Source organism: Colossoma macropomum, unplaced genomic scaffold (genome assembly GCF_904425465.1).
Source record: "Colossoma macropomum unplaced genomic scaffold, Colossoma_macropomum, whole genome shotgun sequence".
Classification (NCBI taxonomy): domain Eukaryota; kingdom Metazoa; phylum Chordata; class Actinopteri; order Characiformes; family Serrasalmidae; genus Colossoma; species Colossoma macropomum.
The window spans coordinates 33,380,056-33,403,853 of NW_023494801.1; the positions used below are offsets into that span (position 1 = coordinate 33,380,056).

At 40.6% G+C, this 23,798-nt stretch overlaps 1 protein-coding gene across 1 annotated transcript in view; it reads left to right on the forward strand.

Annotated features, from left to right (window-relative positions):
* The window catches only part of abi3a (ABI family, member 3a), a 30,945-nt gene extending 8,889 nt beyond the window's left edge, over positions 1-22,056 (forward strand). Inside the window, exons 3-9 of the mRNA XM_036590310.1 lie at positions 1,371-1,550; positions 4,905-4,966; positions 6,254-6,349; positions 8,620-8,900; positions 10,280-10,399; positions 18,939-19,064; positions 21,337-22,056. Coding sequence (XP_036446203.1) covers positions 1,371-1,550; positions 4,905-4,966; positions 6,254-6,349; positions 8,620-8,900; positions 10,280-10,399; positions 18,939-19,064; positions 21,337-21,500 — 1,029 coding nt within the window. The 3' untranslated portion in view covers positions 21,501-22,056. The remainder of the gene's footprint in view (positions 1-1,370; positions 1,551-4,904; positions 4,967-6,253; positions 6,350-8,619; positions 8,901-10,279; positions 10,400-18,938; positions 19,065-21,336) is intronic.
* Positions 22,057-23,798: the final 1,742 nt, after the last annotated feature.

Here is a 23,798-nt window from a genome sequence, read left to right on the forward strand (position 1 = left end):
TAGAATAATTCAAATAAACAATCAGTGAGGTGGCGGGGGTGCAGCGAGAAGTCATGAACCAAACCTGTGTTCTTCTAACTGTATTTATGTAATGTACATATTCATAACTTTACTGAAAACAACACGTTCTTCTCACATTTTACTGTATTTCTGTTCATTTGTCATTGTTCTAAAGTTACCCCACTTATTGCCCACACACTCTTGGCTACCTAAGACTTTTGCACAGTGCTGTACATCATTAATAATTATGTTATATATCGACAGGTTTCAGTCTGCACTTTTGAGTTTCTTTCCACAAAAGGAAGACTGTACACACAACTATAACTTTTGGTTAAATTCAACTCAAAATATCTCCTCTTATACTTACAAAAACAAATCTGCACTTTCCCCACAGTTTCTCTGCTTGTTTCAAAGTGAAAAATAATTAAACTAAATGTAAGATGAGGTGCTTCGAGGCACCATTCAGAACTTTTTTCTGATTTTCCTTCTTAATTAAATGGTTAACATGTAAATAAAGTAAGTAAGTAAATAATTCAGAGTGATATGTTGTAAAATTCTCCATTCTAGAGAAACTGAATGCCTCTTAAAGCTCCCTCACAGAAAGTTATTAGATAAAACGGTTATGAATACACAGTAAAGCAAAAGAGTCCCCATCAGCATTACATATAAAAGCTCGTGTAGGTTCACTGGTGGTTTTGGATGGTAAATAAAATAGCTATATTTGTGTTGTAGTCATGGCGACCCCTGGTTCCTATCACCACGAGTGGAGTGGTTTAAGTTCTAGAGAAACTTACTGAGTCAGAACTGTTCACAGTGGTGGTGATAGGAACCAGATGTCCACCTCTAAAAGCTCCTCACAGAAAGGTATTTCATGAAATGGTTATGAATTCACTGCCTGCTGTCTGAGACATGGTGGAGGGATACATTATATGCAGGGTGCTGTGAGCCAAAATAGTCCCCAAAGAAAACTTATTATTTCAGATTTTCCACTATTTTCCCATCATCAACATTCCATATAAACTCAGAAGACTCGTGTAGGTTCACTGGTGGTTCTGGATAGTAATTAAAATGTCTATATTTGTATTGTAGTCATGGCGACCCCTGGTTCCTATCACCACAAGCTGAGTCTCTCCATTGAACCACTTTACAACAAACCACTCCAATTTTACATCTCAACAAATGAATTTTGTTGTTTGAAAAAAGTTTGAAAAAAAGATAGAATTCCTCTTTAAGGCTGTTTTAAGTAACATCCCAGGGCTCAGGAGTGCCCAGGAGTGCCCAGGAGTGCTCAGGAGTGCTCAGGGGTGCCTCGGAGTGTACGAGTTACATGTGCTGATGCTTATCGAGTGTTTGAATCTGTCTGTGTGCAGACGGTGGACATGCACAGGGAGAAAGTGGCCCGCAGAGAGATCGGCGTTTTTACCATGGCGAAGAGATACACGAGGAGCAACAAAATCATCCCACCAGCAGGGGGAAAAGAGCCCAAACCCAAATACACCCGCACACCCATCTCATACACCGCACTGGACTCGCTCGGCCACGGCATGAAGGTAAAAACACAGAACACTCCTCGCTCTGAACCTCACACAGGACACGGGCAGCTACTTTCTGAAAGCCTCTTCACACACTACACACTCTTCACTGCTCAGCCTGTTCCAGCTGCAGTAACTACTGTGAATTATTCAGTAACCAGTGTGAATTTTATCAGCAATCACTATCACTTTTACAGCAATTATGATTTATTATTTAATAATCAGTATAAATTATTCAGTAAACACTGAACATTATACAGCGATTATGATTAATTACTCAGTAACCAGTATGAATTATTCAGTAACCACTACCAATTCTACAGCAGTTATGATTAATTACTTGGTAACCAGTATGAATTATTCAGTAACTGCTACCTATTATACAGCAATTACGATCAATTGTTTAGTTACCATTATGAATTATTCAGTAACAGCTACCAATTATACAGGAGTTATGATGAACTATTCAGTAACCAGATTATTCAATGACCACAACCAATTATATAGCAATAACGATTAATTTTTCAGTAACCACTATGATTTATTCAGTAACCACTACCAATTATACAACCATTACGATTAATTATTCATTAACCAGTATGAATTGTTCAGTAACTTGCTACTAATTATACAGCAATTATGATTAATTATTCAGTAACCAGTAGGAATTATGCAATAACTGCTACCAGTTTTACAGCAATTACGATCAATTATTCAGTAAACAGGAACAATTATTCAATGAACACTATTCATTTTTCAATAAATACTATGAATTATTCAATAACTACTACGAATTATTCAGTGTCTACTACCAATTTTACAGCAATTATGATTAATTATTTAGTAACCATTATGAATTATTCAGTATCTACTATGATTATTCAGTAACTGCTATGAATTATTGCTAAATAATTACTTCTGTAGCCAGAATGAATTATTTAGTAACTGCTATGAATGTAGCATTGCAGTTGAATCCACAGTGTCTTGTAGTTTAACACTAACGCTACCAGGCTAACGTAGCTAACAGGTGATGGAAGCTTATGGCGCGCTAGCTTTTTCGCGCCGTCTGAAATAGATCGCTGATGTGGTTTCTGACACCCTGTGACATGCTGTTTAGTGGCGCGACAGTTTTTGCTAAACCCAGATGGTGCTAAATGTATAAAATCACATGTTAGCATGTCGCTTTAGTGTGATTTCTCCGGACTAACGCACTTCACCACATCCTGCATGTAGAGCGGCCGAGCCAACAGCAATTAGCAGTACATGCACACGCAGGAACAGCTGTGCATTCAGAGCGAGCTTTTTCACCCGCTCTGTTCCTTATTCTGCTTCTGTCTCAAATATACACACACACACACACACGCAGCGGACTGGCTGGCAGGCAGCCACATAGCACCGTGGGAAAACAGTGAGAGGCATCACTCGGTGCTGTGGAGACTAATTTGGCTCACTGATGCCTTCACACAGCCCTGACTGCGTCCACAGCGAACGGGCACCAAACTACAGGCGTCTGGAAGAATGCAGTCCTGCAAATACACAGAGACACAAGACCACTGAAAGAGGCGCAACCTGACCCTCACACACAGTTCTCTCCATCTAACAGCATGAAAAGCAGTTCATATTAGCAGTTTAGAGGCATTCTGAGGTTCCTCTGGTTTATTCTGGTGTATGAAATGGACAGGAGTCATAGGAGTGGTCAATACAGCACAAGTACAGCATCACTATTCGAGCTATCATTAGGCATGTGCGCATATAAAATCACAATAATTACTTATCCTGTTATCACAGTATTGTCTTCAAAGTGTTCAGGTAACGACACACCACGTCACAATCATCACAACGTCACATCAGAGTTGCACAGCCACAATTTTGGTGGTATTTGTGGCAGCACAGTCGTGGTTTGTTATGAGCTAACAATCCAGCAAAGGCACATGATTTTTTTTTTAAATATTCAGTTTAAAACTTATCATTTTAAAGCATATTAACCATTAGATTTGAGTGTATTGCCGTTGTTTTATTTGATTGTGAAACAGTAATATATTATAACATTGCCCACCCTAGTTCAGTCATTGAGATGCAAACATTGAGAGATGTGAGTCACTCACATTGGTTCAGTGTAGGGAAACTTATAGACTATAAGATGTCTTTCCAGTGGTGGTGATAGGAACCAGGCGTCGCCGTGACTACAACACAGATATAGACACTTTATTTACCACCCAAAACCACCAGTGAACCGGATATTTGAACACAATCAACACACCAGGACTGTAGATGTCACAAGTAACATATTACAGATACAGGTTGGAGATACTGGCTGATTAAATACAGATATTACACACAGATACTATATAGATATTAAAGGTGTTATTATGCAGATATTACAGATAGATTGGTAAAAGTAGCTGTTTTTGTTAATATACATTATATGGACAAAAGTATTGGGACGCCCCCCCTAATTATTGAGTTCAGGTGTTTCTGCCACATTGCTAACAGGTGGATCAAGTTAAGCACACAGCCTTGCAGACAGACACTGGCAGTAGAGGGTCGTACTGATGAGCTCTGACTTTAAACATGGCACTGTTATAGGATGCCACCTCTGCCTCAGATTTCTGCCCTGCTAGATCTGCCCCAGACAACTGTAAGTGCTATTACTGTGAAATGGAAGCGTCTAGGAGCAAAAACAGCTCAGTGACGAAGCGGTAGACCACGCAAGCTCACAGAGTCGGTCTGTCAAGTGCTGAAGCGCACAGTGTCTATTCTCTGTTGAATCACTAAAGAGCTCCAAACAGCCTCTGGATCAACATTAGCAAAAGAACTGCACGTCAGGAGCTTCACGAAATGGGTTTCCATGGCTGAGCAGCTGCACACAAGCCTAAGATCAAAATGCACAATGCCAAGTGTCGGCTGGAGTGGTGTAAAGCGCCGCCACTGGACTCTGGAGCAGTGGAAACGGATTCTGTGGAGTGATGAATCACACTTCTCTATCTGTCAGTCTGATGGACGAGTCTGGGTTTGGAGAATGCCAGGAGAACGTTACCTGCCTGACTGCACTGTGCCAGCTGTAAAGTTTGGTGGAGGAGGGATGATGATATGGGGTTGCTTTTCAGGGGTTGGTCTAGAACCCTTAGCTCCTTGGCTAATTTTTCTGCCATTTCCAGGTCATAGAGGCCTTAGACAGATACACCACTCAGAAGCATCTTAACAAAACATCATTTGTTTAGTTTAATTTATTGATGATACCAGCTCAGAAATGTTAATTGTGATGAAATGTATCGTGATATTGTGAGATCATAGCAACATTGCCCACCATTAGAATGAATGAAGACTACAACGCACTAATCACCGGCTCTTAACCCCTTCTGCTCTTCGCAGGACTCCAAGAAGCCACAGGAGAGAACGGCCACCATGAAGCGCAAGCAGAGCGGCACTCTGGGGTATGTCAGGCACTGTATTAACCTATAAACTGCACCACAGAAGGTTTTAATGATGTCATTCATTTAATGTTAAGTTAAAGTTTATTATGATTATTATTTGCTGCTCAAAGAGCTGCACTGAAATGACTTGATTCAAAGGTGCTCATCATTTCCATTTGAATAAAATACAACAATACAGTTACTGTGAAAAGTAAACTTGGATCAAGAGCACTTTTTTCAGTGTATTACATGTGTATGGCCGTGTCTATTACATGCCTACATGCTGCCACATTATGTCAGTTCAGTTTATGAACAATTATGAGTACAATAATTTCTATTCAACATTAAATCCAGTTAACAGGACCTATTACGGCTCTCCTTGTACATTTTTCTCAAAGACAGTAGTATATCGTAATATTGCCCACCCCAAGTTCAGTCACTGAGATGTAAACATTCAGCTTGTGGTGATAGGAACCAGGGGTCGCCATGGCTACAGCACAAATATGGCCATTTTATTTACTATCCAAAACCACCAGTGAACCCAAGCGTGTTTTCTGAGTTTCATATGCAATGTTGATGATAGTAAATTAGTAGAAAATCTAAAATAATACGTTTTCTTTGGGGACTATTTTGCCTCACAATGCCCTCTATGTGTCCCTCCACCTTTAATAGCTTTAAAAAATAAGTTTTAGGCCCAAAATCCCCTCAAAACTATCGTAAAACAGTGTCTCAGATATCAGGCGGTGTATTCATAACCACTTCTCTTTGAGGGAGACGTCTTTTTAGAGGGGGACGTCTGGTTCCTATCACCGCCACTGTGAACAGTTCTGAACGTTGTTTTTTTTGTGTCCTGCGTGTTTTTCTTTGCTGTCACTGGATTTAGAAAATGTGAGGTATCATCAGTTTAACTCTGCAGAAATCTTTGAAAAATCAGTGGAATTGTCCTTTAAGCAGAAGTGCGCTCTTGTCTAAAGCGTGAAACGACCTCCTCAGCATTCACCGCCCTCATCGGTTCTGCAAGAACGTGTCTTTATCAGGAAGTTCATTCAGTTTTGCTCAAACCACTTCCTCTGCACGCTCCGCATACAGTGACTTGAGGAAACCTTTAGTCACAGCTTTAGTGTTTCTGTTGTAGCTGCTTGTAAATAGAGAAGCATAGAACAGTGCAGAACAGAACAGTGTTTTAGATATAAATAGGTATTAACTGATATCATCACAGAAGAGTGTGGCTCATAAGCATGTTTTTTGCTGTACTGTTGCCTCACTGCGTTTATATTTGTGTTTGTTTGTGTTTGCCTGTTTTTGCAGTAGGAACAGTCGGCCTGCAGAGCCTATACAGTGTCCAGTGGCGCCCACTTTGTCCCGGGGAGCATCCCAGACTTCCCTTAGTGATAAATCTGCCACGTAAGCACACTTCGCTCGATACTTAATCTTCTACTGAGTGTTATTTTAAAGTGACAGTTTGGTGAATTTGCACAGTTTTCCTCATTACCTTGAATGTAATCATTCAGCCAAGACATGTTTGCTTCTTTAGTTTTGCACTGGAGCTTAAAGGCTACTGGAACTAACAAGGCCTAACCTCTTTTTACAGTAGCCAAAAAATGCATTTTCCATCTGTCAGCTCCTATACTGTGCCTTTTGTTTGTTTGGTAACGTTGATGGACTCCGTTTAGATGCAAAAGTGTCTGATTTAAAAAAACGGAAGACGGATTTTGGTCTTTGTTGGTCACTGAGCAGGTCAACATTTATAAAAGTGCTTGTTTAGTATGTCAGTTGTACAAGATTAATATAAAGAAAGCTGCAGCTGTCCATTTTATCTCGGCTCGGACGTCTTTGTGGGGAGATGTGAAGTGTTTTTCACAGCAGGGGGTCTAACTTTTCCCATTTCATCTCCCATTGCTCGCTAGCAGCTCAACACAGACTGTGTCTGAAAAGTAACAGATGCTGCATTTTCATATATATATATATATATATATGTATATATATATATATATATATATGTGTGTGTATATATATATATATATATATATACATATAAATAACTGTTCAAAACCTCATATCTCCATTTTTGACATTTATCAGTTTTGATGCAGTTTGAAAATGCCTGTTATTCTTTACATTGTGTGTAAATTTCATGATGAATGGACCTAAAAAAAATGTGCCAAAATTACTTGGAAAAAAGTCTGGTTCCATTCACTTGCATTAAAAGTCAGGTATGTTTTTTCCTTCTCCTGTAAAGTTATCATTCTGAAGATATGAGGTTTTGTTCTAACAGTGAAATATATAATAGAACATGATACGTATTATATACCGTATTCTGAGGCAGGAAGGCACCAGATCAAATGTTTGTACAAAATGCTTCCTCAGTTTGGCTGTTTTTTTGAAGACAGTATAGATGTATCCTTCGCTGCCCCGCATGACCCATAACCTTTTGTGTTGGCGCAGATGCAGATGGAAAAATAGCCAAAAAAAATACCACCAGCAGTGAGACAGTGGAGGAGAGAGACCAGCTCGTGTACAAATACAATGCTTTTCCTTTTGGCTATGAAAGGTCTGCATGCTAGCCTTCTAAAACGACATTTTGTGGGTGAAAGATGATAACCTCTGATGCTAACAGCTAGCAGTGAGCTCTCATGTCTCAAAGCATGTTATAAATGCAGTTCAGTTGCAGACACCGTAATCATAACACTGCCTTCTGAGGCACTGACTCATGAGACAGCACACAGCCGCAGACTCACAACATTTCACACACAGACAGACAGCAGTTAACAGTTAGTCCTAGTTCAGGGGTGTCCACTCTTATCCGCAGAGGGACGGTGTGCCTGCGGGTTTTCACTCCCACAAAACAGGAGGTCACCTGATGAAATGTTTAGACAAGTAGAATCAGGTGAGATCCAGCTTGTTTGGGGTGAAAACCTGCAGCCACACCGGCCCAGTCCAGATAAGACTGGACACCCCTGTCCTAGTTAATCTGCTAACAGAGTTAAGGTGAAAGTAAACATTTTATTCCAGTATATTATTTATAAATATCCATATTAATCTCTGTTTCACTTTCAGAATGGCCACTAGAGGGCCTGCAGAAAAGGCTAAATCATCACACTCGCCTCAAACCATGTGGAGGTGTTCAGTATCTCTAATAGTCTTGATTATGTGGTTTCTGACCCTGAACGACTCACTGTTATCCATAAACATGGACTAAAGTACGTTAGCGTGGCTAAAAACAGTAGAAGCAGCCAACTTAATGCTAATCGGTGGAGTGTATAGCTTTGTTGACTAGACTTGTTGACTTGATTATGTGGTTTCTGACACAGTAAGACTCACTGCTGTCTATAAATATGGACTAATGTACATCAGCATACTTGAAACAGTAGCCAGAGCCAACTTAAAGCCTTTATTCTGCCTGTACTTTTGACTATTGCTAACCGGTGCCATACAAGCTTCCATTACTCGTTAGCTACATTAGCTTCCTTGCTAAAGAAGCGAACATGTCTTGGCCGATCGACTACATATATCATCACCAGTCTGCTGGACGAGGGACCCCCACCTCCTCCCCCACCACTGGAGGGAGAGACACCGAGCGAGCCTGAGGCGGGCGGCCCTCCGCCCCCCGCTGCCTCCACTGGGTAAGAAGGGAAACTCTGTCACTTTAAGGACTTGTTCTTGTCTTCGAGCAGGTCCAGTTTCGGTAAAGCCGTACCACCCCCGGTGGTTCCCAACTGGCCTACGTCCCCCGAGGCTGATATCATCACCAGTCTGCTGGACGAGGGACCCCCACCTCCTCCCCCGCCACTGGAGGGAGAGACACCGAGCGAGCCTGAGGCGTGCGCCCCTCCGCCCCCGCCGCCTCCAATGGACTCAAGCGACCTCCTGCCACCCCCACCGCCGCCCCCAGCAGTGGAGACCCCCGACGTGAGCAACATTCCCCCACCTCCGCCAGCCCCTCCACTGGAGACAGGTGAGAGTCTTATTACAGAACTGGTGCAAACAGTGACCAGTGGTGGCAGGCAGCCATGGAAACGTTACTGTGCTGATAGCATTTGTGCATTAATGGGGAATCAAACGGTCAGTCAATCATGTGGGCAGTGATGGTGCTATTCATTATATGTCTATGATGTTTTTTGAACATACAAAATATTTTGCACAGGCAACATTTTATCATTTTTCCCCCAATATGTCAAATTCAGCAAATAAACAGTTATTGTGCATTAATATGAGCAGACATTTGTGTTGCCATAGAGGAGCTTTTTTATAGACCACTTTTCATGCATGTAGGAGATCAAACGTACGTTTTAAAATGTATAACATAATAATAGTTATAATAATAAAACACAAACACAAGATAAACAATCATAATAAAAATAAAATAAAATAAAAAAGTGAAATTAAAAAAAAAAATCTCACAATATATTTTTCTATATTGATAATATTGATAATATTATTTATCAATATAACTGAACCTTTTCCACTTTGCAGACCTTTTTATTTATTTATTTTTTAAATCTTTTTCCAAGATGTTATTCTCGAAATTGCAGCCTTTTTAGGTTTTCTGATGTTGTGAGTGAACAGCTAGACTACTTCTCTCTCATCATCTACAGACGAAAATGTGCACAGTGCCATCTAGTGTACTGAAGTAGTGTAACATCCTTGCTCTATTTCTGTTTGTCTGTCTTTGTTTACCTTCCCTCGTGAGTCTAGCCATGTCCTTTTGTCATTGTTTTTGTTCCTGTCTCCTTCCCTGTCCTGTCTCCTGGTTATCTGTCCCACCTGTCTCTAGTCTATAGCCCCGCCCCCTCATTAGCCCCAGGTGTTTCTTGTTTCTTCTCGTTTACACTGTATATATACCGCTGGTTGTTTTTCTTGCGTTTGGTGTTTTTGTTTTTTTCCTTGCTGTGTTTTGGTTCCCTTCATGTTCCTTAGTCTTTAGTTTTCTTTTAGTTCAAATATTTTTATGTCTAGTGTTTTCTTGGTCTCATTCTTTGTTTCATCGCATGAATTCTCTTTGTCTCTTCCAGCGTTACAGTTTGAAGCTGTTTGAATGTTCAGATTTCAGTGCATTTGCAGATTTTTTTTGTAAGTTTTTTTCCACTTTAATGATTCCCTGAAGACATTTTTCACAGCTCACTTAAGGGGAAACTTAAGGCCAGACTTTACTTAAGATATTTTATATAAGTGACCACTAGCCTTTTCTGATGATGCATCAAAAGTGCCTTACTGCATTACTCTGGTTTCAGAATGAAAACTGGTTTGATTTTGATTTGTTATTTTATCATCCAGACTCAAATTTAGGTCAGACTGGTGGATGTTTAAGCTGTACTGTTTTTCCTGCTTGTTCAGTCCCCGAGGAGAACAGTTTGCCTCCTCCAGTATGTCCTGGTGATCTTCTGCCTCCTCCGGACAGTGACGGCCTGCTCCTTCCTGCTCCTCCACCTCTACCTGGAGAGGAGAACGGAGAAGGTACAGAAAGCAAACCTCTCTGAGTAAATGAGAGGAAGCTCCAGCTGTTTGACTCTGTATGAAGCTTTGCGGTGCTGTGCTCTGTGTGCTGTATGGACGATGGACGAGTCTACACTGCTGGTGCTTTTCTTGACAAACATATCGCTGCTGTTGGAGCAAAACCTCGTATTTACAAAATGATAACTTTACAGTAGAAGGGAAAAAATGTACTTCATTTTTTTCTGATCAGTTTTTAAATATATATATATATATATATATATATATATATATATTATTTTCTTGGCGGCGGTGAGACCAGACAATAGAGTACAGAGTACAGGCAAGGCAAGTTTATTTATATAGCACATTTCATACACTGCTGTCATTCAAAGTGCTTTATAAACAAGAAAATACAGAGTTTTTTTTTTAAAAAGTAAATGAGAATAGAATCCTGTCGGTCAACTGGCCTCTCCATTTTTAGTCTTTACCTTCGACAGGAGTAACTGACCAGTTCCTGATCTAATTATCTCACTTCTGCATAGCTGTGGTGAGATATCCCGTAGTCTTGTAGGATTTGGCCAAGAGGCAGCATGTATAAATTGAATAAGAGTGGCCCAAGAATTGAACCCTGGGGGACACCACAGGTCAATGGCACTCTCTCAGAAACATGATTTTCTATTTCCACAAAGTAGTCCCTTCCTTGCAGGTATGAACGGAACCATTTTAGGACAGTTCCTGAGAGTCCAGCCCAGTTCTCAAGTCTATCTATGAGAAGACAAATCTAAGGAGGAGTCGTCATTAAGTAGAAACAAAGTGGGATACTAATTTCAAGTATGTTTCATAACCCATTGAGGCACAGTGGTCACTGTGAGAAACCGCTTTGTTTTTTCTCATTTCTCAATTTGCATTAGTGTTTAAATAGGGAACCTGTACATTTTCTGAAAATGTTTAATGTTGTTCTTGGGACAGTTAAAAAAGTAGCACACAGGAAGTGATGTAAGAACTGTAGTTTTTCGGCAAAGCTGGGTTTGCATGGTTGTTGGAGGAGCCTGTCCAAAACTGCTTACCAGGTGATCCAGGTTGGTTGTGCATGTATGATTGTAGTTTTTAATTGTAGATAACATGCCATAGAATGAAAATGTACAAAATAATAATTAAAATAACTAATATATTCATTTTATAAGGCTAAAACGTGGTGGTTTTGCCTTGTAACCACTGTGAATATAAGTGAAGTAGATGGTCACATGAGTGACCACAGTGCATTTAGGACAAACACATAATCACATGGAGAAATGGTGAAAGACATTGTGCCTATAGTAGAACATTGTGTTTATTTGTTTGTTTATTCAAAACTAGAGATATTTCACAGAGCTAATTTGATTGATATTGTATATCATAGTGCATCATGGAAAACCTAAATGAGTGCTGAGGAGGTAGGAAGGCCTTTCCATCAGATTCTTCATGCAGTGAGAGTGAGAGCAGTCGAAAGGATTATGAGGGAGATCAGGGCAGTTATGGAATCCAGGGAAATAAAAACGACAGAGGTAGTGAAAGTGACCAGGGCAGTGACCCAGCTGTAAATGCACACATTCTGTAAAGCAAGCAGTTTCCAAATGACAAGATGACCTTAAGGGACGTCCGTTGCTCTGTGGTAACAGGTTTAGTAAAGGGCAAGATTAATTCTAATAAAGACTGAAGACTGTCAGCTGACAGAAGAGCACAGTTCCCACACTACAACCCATACATATCAAGGGGGAACCACAAATCTGAAGCCGCTCATCTCCCAGTGTAAAGCGTATGGAGACACTATGCCGAGTGCAGCACTAAGAAGGGTCTGCATTGCTCAAAATAGATGTGCGCAGAGTGCAACGCTGGGCTGAGCATCAGCCAGACAAAGAACTGATTTTATCTTTGTCACAAAAACTGAAACAAAACAATGAAATCCGAGAGCAAGCTGAGTATTACATGAAAAATGTAAGTGACATAGTCAGCACCACCTAGTGCACAGTGGACTTAGAGATCTCAGTACTCAGAGAACCCACCTCAGAAATGACCTTTGACCCTGAACCTAAAAAATCTAGTTTAGTTTAATGGTTTGTAATGGTTCTTATCAACAAATCTGGTATTTTGAAAGAAATTCTGTATGTGTGCCTGAAAGGGTTCGAGATACTTGCTTCCAGAAAAACCCGAATACATATGCATAAATGACCACTGGGTGCTGAGTGGACACACAGGTCACCATTAGGGCATGTAATTATCTTCATAGGGTGATTCGTAATGGATTAATTGATCATAGGGATTTGTAGATGTACTATACAAAATTTTCCACATCGTGCCCAAAACATACTCAAGTCCAAGTAACCAGACTTTTTCTAAGTGATTGTCGGCTGTTTCTTTTGGTCCACTCATCATGTGATTTACACACAGTGAAAAAGTGCAAAAGGCATTTTATTTTAATTAAATTATGTCAGACTGACAAATGACCAAGACGGAGATATGAGGTTCTGTTCTGACGGCAGCGATATGTGCGCTGAAGTTCACCTGTCTGTGTATGTGTGCAAAATGATATGTCTCTGTGCAAGTTGGCGTACACTGCCCATCAAATGTTTGGTGACTCCTTGTCTTCTTTCGTGTGATTTTTAGGGTTCCTTTTTAATTAAAGAGAAGGAATCACTTTAAAGGTTTAGTTACCGTACAACAGCTCTGTGCTAATCCTTTGAGTTATTAATCTTCAGCGCTCTTGTTGAAGCCTCTTTCCCACTGTAGGGCTGAGCGGTTCTGAGCACAGAGAGTTCTAGTGGCTTTTCCAAACACATACACTTCAACACGAAAGGCTTACAAGCCAAACTCAGTTAGCTACCCGCGCTCAGGACCACAGAAACCTTCGGTGGGATGATGCAACGACGCAGCTTACATTATATACTCTTTATATACTTTATATACTCATTATATACTCTTCTGTGTCCACAGCAACACAAGTCTGCAGGTATAGAGGATCATATGTAGAGTCCACCAAAGCGGACATGTTTTTCATGAAACTCTGAAAGAGCGAATTTAGAACTTTTGTTGTTTCTGCAAGACCCATAACTTGTTTTACTCAGCTGAGCTGATGAAAACGCATCTATTTCACTTTCTGATTGTTGTGATACGGAATGACTGTGGAAGATAATTACAGTTACTCAAGTAATTGTAATTGTCTCAAATAATTACAGGTCTGATTTCTGACTTTCAGATTGTTGTGATATGGAAACATAATTGCATAATTATGCTTAAGTAATTGGAATTATCTCAAATATTTGCCTGATTATGTCGGGTGGTTATGTAATAATTGGGACAGGCCTAGATATATTCGCTGATTGGTTCTACCTGCTATCTGATTACTAATTACTGTTCTAATGTGCCGCCACATTTTGCCAAAAACAAAAAACAGTTAAGTTCAGTTCACCAAATAAATGTTAAGAACAGTTTGTAAAAGCTCGGAGTCCCCAGACCTTTTATGGCAGTGTGTTTGTCTGGTGTGGCTGTTCAAGCTGAAGTGTACAGTGGAGTCAAAGTCTGAGATCGCTGATGAAGAAGCTTCTTTTTTTGCATTTCTTTCTAATTTAATACAATTTTTTTTCCAAGAGCCTCTGATAAGCACATCAAATCCTGCTGAGAGTCGTCTGAGCACGATCCTCACTGGAAGGAATAAGACCAAAAAACAGTCAAATTCATAAATATGCTTAAATATGAGTGTTGATTGAGGAAAAGTGCAGAATTTTGAAAATTTCTTCTTCATTTTAATGATCATCACTTTATAATAACTTTATCTTATGAACGCTTTTCAAATTTTCCTGTTCCGAGTTTAAGTGAGAAAAATACCAGATCTTCAATGCGGTCTCAGACTTCTGGAGCCCACTTGGTTCATATGTGCAAGTTCTTTATTTCTGTCTGTGCTGCTGTTCAGTTCGTCGCTCTCGGCGCTCCAGAGCTCGTCTGCCCCCCAGCACACGCTCTCTCTCTCTGAGGCTCCGCCGGGATCCCGCCACGCGCTGCCTCTACACTCACTCGCTCTACCTGCCCTCCACCCGCTCACGTAAGGCCCAGATACCACATCCGCCACTGTTCGTTACGCCCTTCACTCAGACAACAGCTACTCTTCAGCTAATCTAACAGGTCTCAAGAGTTAAAGAGATGGTTTGGCCAAAAAATCTCATTTGCACCCCTCCAGCCCCTCTTTACATCGGTCAGCCATGACATGCTTGGTGTTTGAAGTTTGCTTCTTCTGTTTTAGCACTCGAGCTAACGAGGCTAAGAGGCTAAAAAGAGCGATGGACGCTTATACTCCTCTAATTATCACCACTGAGCTTTCAAACACATTTTTTTTCAGTGGGCGCACTGTGGCAGATAGGCGGGGTCACAAAATGTTCAGATGTTTTCAACTTTTGTGTGACCTGCTTTGTTGTAGTCTCAGTGAGGCGAATGGGGAGACGTAGGCGTGTCTGTTAGTTCCTGTTACTACCCGAAAGGCGATTGGTGTAAAAGTAGCCTAAATCGTCACACTCGCGTCAAGCTGTGTGGAATTCTTCAGTAATCTGTCGGCCCTGATTTTGTGGTTTCTGACACTGTATGACTCACTGTTGTTTATGAAAAGTCTGGCTAGCGCTTTACTTAAGGGCAGCGTTCATGAGACTTTCATGATACTTGACGTAAATCTACTTATGCTTCCCAAAAAGGTGGCTTTTGTCCATTTTAATGCCGTTTCAGTGTCATAGCAACCACGTTTTGTCTGCATTATTCATTATTTTGATATAATTGGTGGAGTATAGGCCTCCATGCTTTTAGACAGAAAGTTGTTTATTCTAGAACAGAGGTCTTTAAAGAGCAAAGGTCCGGAAACTTTGTCTAACTTGCACTATGATTCAGTGCCATATACTGAAGTAGTAGTTCTATCAACATCTTATGCAGCCAACAACTGAATGTCAAATCAAAAAAAGTACAGTTCAGTCATATTTCAACAATATTTATTGTCAGTTTTCTCTTTTTAGAGCACGACATGTGAAATAACTTCGCTCTGACTCACTTTCTTCTCTGACTGCTGTTTCTCGCCTCATCCCTCCCCTGTGTGTGCGTCACTCACTCGAGTCTCAGTGCTCATCGTAATGCACAGATCTGATTGGCTGAGTAGCGCCACGTGTGATTTTTACAACGCAAGCGATTGGTCTGTGAGTTTCCAGGGCCGCTAAAGACTAGAAATGTTACGCAGATTAAAATAGGACCACCCAGTCGAAATTAAGTAATTCTCCTTAGTTTATTAGTTATAGACCCAAGTCCGCATAGGACAGCGCCTGGGTCCGGACTCGGACCGCGGCCTGCCTATTAGTGACCTCTGTTCTAGAAATACAGAAGTAATAAATATACAGCTCATTGAATATATAAATTTGATATTGCCTATTGTCCCATTTATTTTAAACAACACGGTCCTACTGTGTTACTTATGTCTACACTATATGTCCAAAAGTGTCCACTGTGTGCACCACTGTCCCGCATGCATTACCGTTATCGGTCAGTCAACTCGGAATTCATTGAGGGAGACCCTCTTTTACAGTGCATCCGAGTAATACAGGAATCAGGAATTGAGAAGTTGTTATAATTGCTATATGTTATAATTAAATAATAAATATTATAATAATAAGAAGGTACCAATAAACCGTTAAATCAATAAGTTATACAGTTATGCGCTTAAATGCATATAATGCAACAAACTCCCTCACCTCTCATGTAATGAGCTGCAGCCTGAGGTCAGTTAGTCCGGATTATTATCAAAAGAGCGACCTCAGATTGTAATGAGTTAAAGCGGGGGAAGAGAGTGGAAGGAAAAGCCAGTCTCTTGGGGTTAGCTGTTAGCCATTAGCCTAGCATGGACACGGCCGGCTTTCCATGTGCACCGCCTGTGGTGCACCTTGCTCAGCCGGCAGCTTCTGCGACTTCAAGCCAAGAGTTACCACAGCTCCTCAGCTAAACCTGATAGTGTGAACGGCTGTGATATTTACTAAATTCCAGCCACGTCTGAAGCTCATAGGTTAAAGCTCGAGTGTGAGAGACGCACATATGAGACAAATGACTTTCAGCCAAGCAGAGAAGAGTGCAAAACACATACATAACTACTGTGGGGAACACAGGTGTTCTTGAAATGCTCAAGTACAGTTTTTCACTGCCGTAATATGCTTACATGTGCAGTACGGTTTGGGTCATGCTGGCTGGTGCTGGTACAAGTATTGTCCTCTACACATGTACAGTGTAGAACAGGAAGGGGATGCAGATCAGGTAGCGACAAGACCCTCTGAGAGAGTCTGACACAGGCGTTCAGTCGCTTACAGTATTATCTTCAAACAAACAATGCATTGACCAATAGAACGTCTGGAGTAGCCACACATTAGTCTAAGTTCTCCACGTCCAATGCCAAGCATATAAAGCCCCCCCCAGCATTGGGCTGTGGAGCAGTGGAACTGGGTTTTCTGGAGTGATGGGGCTCCATCCAATACCTTTGAGATGAACTGGCGTGATCCAGAACTGACCATCCAACATCAGTACCTGACCTCACTAATGCTCCATCAAATCCTCACAGCAATGTTCAACATCTACTGTAAAGCCTTCCCAGAGGAGCAGAGGCTGTTACTGCCGCAAAGAGGACGAACTCACTATTAATTCATAGTGAGTTCATTTCAGAAAGTGTCTGAAAACCTTTGGACATACAGTGTATTTTCCCCTGTTTTAAAGTAGTAAGTGAAGTATATTGACTGCAGAATTCACAGTTACATAATACATTTCAGCACTTTGAATGGCTCATTTAAAACACCTCAGCTGATAAAAATGCTCTGATTGGTCCATTTCTCTACAATCACCTGTCAGTCATGATTCCCCCGCCCCCTCCATATCCTCCTCCCATGGCTCCGCCCGCCTCTCTGAGTCCGCTGTGCCGGATCCCTGCCCGCCTGCAGCACCTGGGTGAGTCCGGCCCACTGCTTCATCTCTCTGCTCTTCATCTTCCTCTTCCTCCTACACTCTGAGCTCTGTATCAGCCTGTCTGACTTCGGCATGAATTAAATGAAAAATGCTGTCCCAGCTGTTTTGGGTAACTTGCTTTGATCCGTTCAAATGTTCCAGACGATTTTCTGCGTTACTGGGAATATCATTTTAAAGGGCCCATTTCCTGGAACTCCAGATTTTCCTTACAATAAAAGACTTAAATGTAGTATGTGAACTACTGCCCAGTCTATATGTTAAAACTAGGCTGCAAAAACAGCCCCATTTAAAAACATCAGGTTTGTGATGTCACAGCTGACTGCTCATTCAGCCCTCAGCGGTTTAGACTCATCCATTCCTGTTGAAGTGATGCGTAGTGTTGCTCCTGCGGACAGTAGCTGCGTTCCAAAGCCTCGGCTGCAGCCGAGGTAGGTTGCGTTTATCGGCCGCTACGTCTTAGAAGGCTGGTCCAAAGCGAAGGACCCTTCATACGCAGCCTAGAAATCCATGTGATTTCGAGAATGCAACTGATGTATCCTTCCCGGCCTTTGGTTACCCACAGTCCTTTGCGCACATACGATGCCGAGGAAAAAAAAACAGTGTCAAAACGAAGCCGTTGGAGCAGAGCTCGTTTTGTAAGTTGCTCACGCCCTTGAATTCGTCTTCGTTACCTTATAGAGTGTAAAATGATTGATAAAAGAATACGCCCATATATCGTATTTTAATCAGAAGTATTTGTATATTGTGTGGTTTATCGTACTACATAAGCTTGTTGGCGTATTAGCTACCATAGCAAGTTTCTGGTGACGTCACCACGCAGCCTCGTTAGGACTGTTCCAGTTGTGTGACCAATCGGCTACTAAGCAGGAGTCTTCATGGGACAGTCCTACCGAGGCCCCGCCCTGCCTCGGCTGCAGCCCAGGCTTTGGAGCGCAGCTAGTCTTTAAAAGAATTATGGGAGTGGAAGATTAAGAGATTGAACGTTGTGCTTTTCCTGGCTGTCGGGAAGCAAATGCATCACCAAAAGATCTACGCATCTGAAAGTGGTTTAAAGTTCGTTTTGCCCACACTATTGAGGAGTTCAGTCCCAGCCTAACAGATTGTTCCACATTTCAGCCTGTACTGGTTTTGAACTGAGCCACTGTACAGAGCAGCCAATCAGAACAGAGCTCATTTACATATAGAAAATTTGAATGCGCAGTAGCAAAGACAACTAATTCTCACATACGAATGTGAACATCTTTGTCATCGTATAAGTACATCAAGATTGAGTCATTATATAATTCGAATTATTCTACGTTTTAAATTATAGTTCTAATTATATATTCTAAGATATAAAGGGAGAGAGAGAGATTAGAAAATGGTCTCATACAAAGTAGAATTCAGCTCAGTCTGGTACTTAAAACCACACAGACCCTACAAATGAACTTCTTAGAGAAAAAAATACAGGAAAAATCTAGAATATTGGGCCTTTAATCTGCAGTCTGTTCCAGGTGTCTGTTACGATGTACAGTGATGGTCAGGTCTTTAGAGCTGTGTGTTGACGTGTTTTCAGACCTGGAGATTCCTGCCCCTCCGCCTCCTGTGCCCATGGACTGCATGGACGGCTTCGATGACGTTCCTCCTCTGCCTCCGCCGGTGGACTACGACACCTCTGCACCTGCTGACTACCTGGAGAAAGGTACAGCCCCACTCAGAGCAGAGCAGATCTTATCTGATCACACCTGAATACTTTATACTCTATGAAATTGATCTGAACTGGAAAGTCGTCTGTGGCACTGGTATATAAGGGTTGCGTCTATTACCCTTACAAAAAGAAGTATTTTATTAAGCAAACTTAAGTAAAGTTCAAGTATACTTTATGTACTAAGTATACTAATATCAATGTACTAGTAGTATACTTATAATTGTATATTTCAGTACTTCTTGGGACTGAATTGGCCCACTTTTAGTTTATAAACGTATACTTTAAAAGTATACCACAAGTGAAATTATATATATAATATAACATTATGACCACCTCCTTGTTTCTGCGCTCATTGTCCATTTTATCAGCTCCACTTACTATATAGGTGCACTTTGTAGTTCTACAGTTACAGACTGTAGTCCATCTGTTTCTCTGCATACTTTGTTAGCCCCCTTTTACCCTGTTCTTCAGTGGTCAGGACCCCCATGGACCCTCACAGAGCAGGTACTATGTGGGTGGTGGATCATTCTCAGCACTGCAGTAACACTGATGTGGTGGTGTGTTAGTGTGTGTTGTGCTGGTCTGAGTGGATCAGACACAGCAGTGCTGCTGGAGTTTTTAAACACCTCAGTGTCACTGCTGGACTGAGAATAGTCCACCAACCAAAAATATCCAGCCAACAGCGTCCTGTGGGCAGCGTCCTGTGACCACTGATGAAGGACTAGAGGATGACCAACACACACTGTGCAGCAGCAGATGAGCTATCGTCTCTGACTAAACATCTACAAGGTGGACAGACAAGGTAGGAGTGTCTAATAGAGTGGACAGTGAGTGGACACAGTGTTTAACAACTCCAGCATCACTGCTGTTTCTGATCCACTCGTACCAGCACAACACACACTAACACACCACCACCACGTCAGTGTCACTGCAGTGCTGAGAATGATCCACCACCCACATAGTACCTGCCCAGTGAGGGTCCATGGGGGTCCTGACCACTGAAGAACAGGGTAAAGAGGGCTAACAAAGTATGCAGAGAAACAGATGGACTACAGTCTGTAACTGTAGAGCTACAAAGTGCACCTATATAGTAAGTGGAGCTGATAAAATGGACAGTGAGCGCAGAAACAAAGAGGTGGTCATAATTTTATGCCTGATCGGTGTGTGTGTGTGTTCATATATATATATATACTTTATACTTACTAATACTTTTCTTAAGTACATCTCAGTCAAAAGTTTAAGTACAAGTATAGGCTGCATATACTTAAACTTTTCTGTATACTTGTAAGTATAAGCCAAGGATTCTTGTATACTGACAGCACACTTGGATAAACTTCTTAAGCTAATGTAGCTAACAAGTAATGGAAGCTTATACCTTCATCAGTTAGCATGAAGTCGGCATGACTACATCATCTCACACTTACTAAGTAATAAATAGTCTGATGTGCTTTCTAACACAAATAGGCTAAAGCAGTTTCTTACACTGAAGCCGTAACGGTATTGTTACAATAACGACTGCAGTAAAACTATCTTTGCGAAAAAAAAACACAAACCTTGAGCAGCAGCTCAGAAAACTGCATTGTAGTAGTGGTTCTCAAACCAGACCAGACGTTCCACATTTTTGCTCTAACTCAACTTACAGCACACAAAAATGGAGCAGAAAATGTGGACTGGTTTAAGAACCGATGCCTACATCATCCGTTGGGGTTTATGGATGCATGCTCAGGGTCCCGAGCCGCTAGGGGACCCCATGGGCAAATATGGGAACATCTAACCAGCGGTTTTGACTCTCAGCAGAAACTTTAAAAGTGACACAGTGAAAAAATGAACTCATTTCAAAACTGTCATTGTGTCACAGCCAATCTTCAAAGCTGTATAATTTCAGTGTCCTTCCTGAACATCTGCTTTATTTTCACACTTCTGCACATTTTAGTACACAATTAGTTCATATTTGCCTAATTTAACACACTGGAAAAGATAAAACATAAAATGCAGCCTGTGCAAAAGTAATGACACATTTTTTTTGTTTTATTTTTTCCAGTACGTTAAACACAGCAAACAAACAGAAATTATGCACTCAAATTCGCCGAAAATGCCACATTTAGGCTCGTTTCCCTGCACTTACTTTCAAATCAACAAAACATCTCGCCTTGTCCCGAGACTCTTGCATGTGGCTGTAGCTAAAACAGTGAATTTTGTGTGTCTTTTGTCCTGAGAACTGAAATGTCATCCTCTCACTTTATTGTCATTCTCTTTTCCTGCCAAGTGGTGGCACTGTACAGCTATGACACCGGCAAGTCAGGGGACTTGGCCTTCCAGACTGGCGACATCATCTACGTGACCAAGAAGAATGAGGACGGCTGGTATGAAGGGGTCCTGAACGGAGTGGAGGGATATTTCCCTGGAAACTACGTGCAGACCACCAGCTAAGTGACCACATCAGCGTCCATGGCCATGCGGGGCTGCTGGAAGGATATTCAGTAAATAGGGACAGTGCCATATGCACAAAAACCACATTATAGCGAATAGTGTTACTTTTCAAGGACATTTTTATAGCAGAAGGATGATTCAGCATTTATATAACATTATATAGCCGTGCTGGGCAGTACTGATAAAATTCAGTATCACCATATTTTCCAAAGTTATGACAGTTTCACTGTATTAGATGATATTTAATTATGTATAAAGTAATACAGTAAATGGGTCCATGCTTTTGTGCTTGTTTCTAATACAGTTACATCGAAATTACACAGTTTACTGAAAGGAAACTTACTGTATCTTTAATTTACATGATTTAAATCTGTCCTTTAATACAATCTGAAACACACAGTCGATGGCTTATGTTAAAGTAAATCGTCAGCAAACCTCATGGCATCACACACTCTCAGAAAAAAGGGTACTAAACTGTCACTGGGTCAGTCCCCCTCTTATCACTGGGGTGGGACCCTCAACGGTTCATCTCAGTACCTTCAGTCAGGGAACATAACTGAACCATAATCCACTGAAATGATATGTTCTAAGCTGTACTGACTCCACACACCCCGTCTCGTCTCCAGACTTTTATTTTACTGTTCGGTTTTAAAACATTCGGTTATGAAAAGGTACAAATACGAACTTTTCACCTGGAGAAACTTATTTAAGGCTCACAATCAGACCTTAAAACCACTGTTGTACCTTTGAGGGAACATTTACACTGTTTGTACCTTGATGAACGAGAAACGTACCTGAACAGAACCTTTATTACTAACGGTGTAGATGCTGCAGTTGTATAGGGTCATTAGGTTTCAAACACATTGCTACAAACGTTGCCACTCAAAAGATTTGCCTGTCTAGGTTGTATATCGCCCAGCACTGTTATATAATAAATAATATGAATCATTATATTATGATACTTGTGATATTTATATTGGAATTTAAATCAATGGCATTTTTAGTTGTCTCTGCACTGACTAAGCAATGATTACTGTAATTATTTTTCTACTTAGTACTAAGTTCTGATATTTATTTACAGCAAATAAAGCAACTAACAGTGACTCATTGCTGATAAGAGCTCGGCCCTAGTTTCCTTATCATGTGACTGATTTTGATCTTCAATCACGTGCTGTTCTTAAAGCTGTAGGCTTAATTAACAGATACGTTCAGCTTCACTGTGGAAGAACTTCAGTTCATTTCTGAAACTCAGCAAAAGCGACCACTCAGTCTTTGGTTTAGAAACGATGACTGTACGCAGGTGAAATGGTGGCTATTTGTGTGAATGAATGAGCTGTTTTGCTGCTGTTATTCAGATCGAATCTTTGGTTTTAACGACATGCAGCTGAATGCAAATCAAGGAGAAACATCAGATGTATAATATTTATTTTAGTTTAGTTTATTCTTTATTTTCTGCTCAAGTGATTAATACAGACAGGAGTGTATCTGTTTCTCTAAAGATTTTACTAAATGTTGTGTTGGATGTGAAGTGAAGAGTAAAAGTTCAGTAAAGTCTGTTTAAGAACTTTGCGTCCGAGTTTTAATATACTCTCTCTCTCTCTCTCTCTCTCTCTCTCTCTGTATGTGTGTATATACATATCTATCTATCTATCTATCTATCTATCTATGTGTATATATATATATAATATAAACATATATATATATACACACACATATATATATATATATATATATATACACACACACACATATATATATATATATATATATATATATATATATATATATATATTGCTGTTGTCAGAACAAAACCTTATATCTCCAAAATGGTAACTTTACAGGAGAAGATAGAACCTACTTTACTTTTAATGTAAGTCAATGGAACCAGAGTTTTTTTCCAAGTAATTTTGGGTCGTTTCTTTTGGTCTAACGATTATTAAATCTACACACAATGTAAATGAAAACAGGCATTTTCAAATTATTTTGAAAACTGAAAAAGGGCGATACGTGGTGTGTATGACCACTCTTGGTTAATATAGTTTCCAGTCAAAAGGCCATTAATTAAAATATTGCTTCGTTGTTCCAATAAGTCTAAGTTCAGTCTTAGAAGTTGGTACATCTTCTATGTATAATATTTAATATAGCGACATTGTCTTACATATAGCCTTCCGCCCAATGACAGCTGGGATAGGCTCCAGCACCCCACCGCGACCCAGAAGGATAAGCAGTTTAGATGATGGATGGATGGATGGATGTCTTACATATATATATATATATATATATATATATATATATATA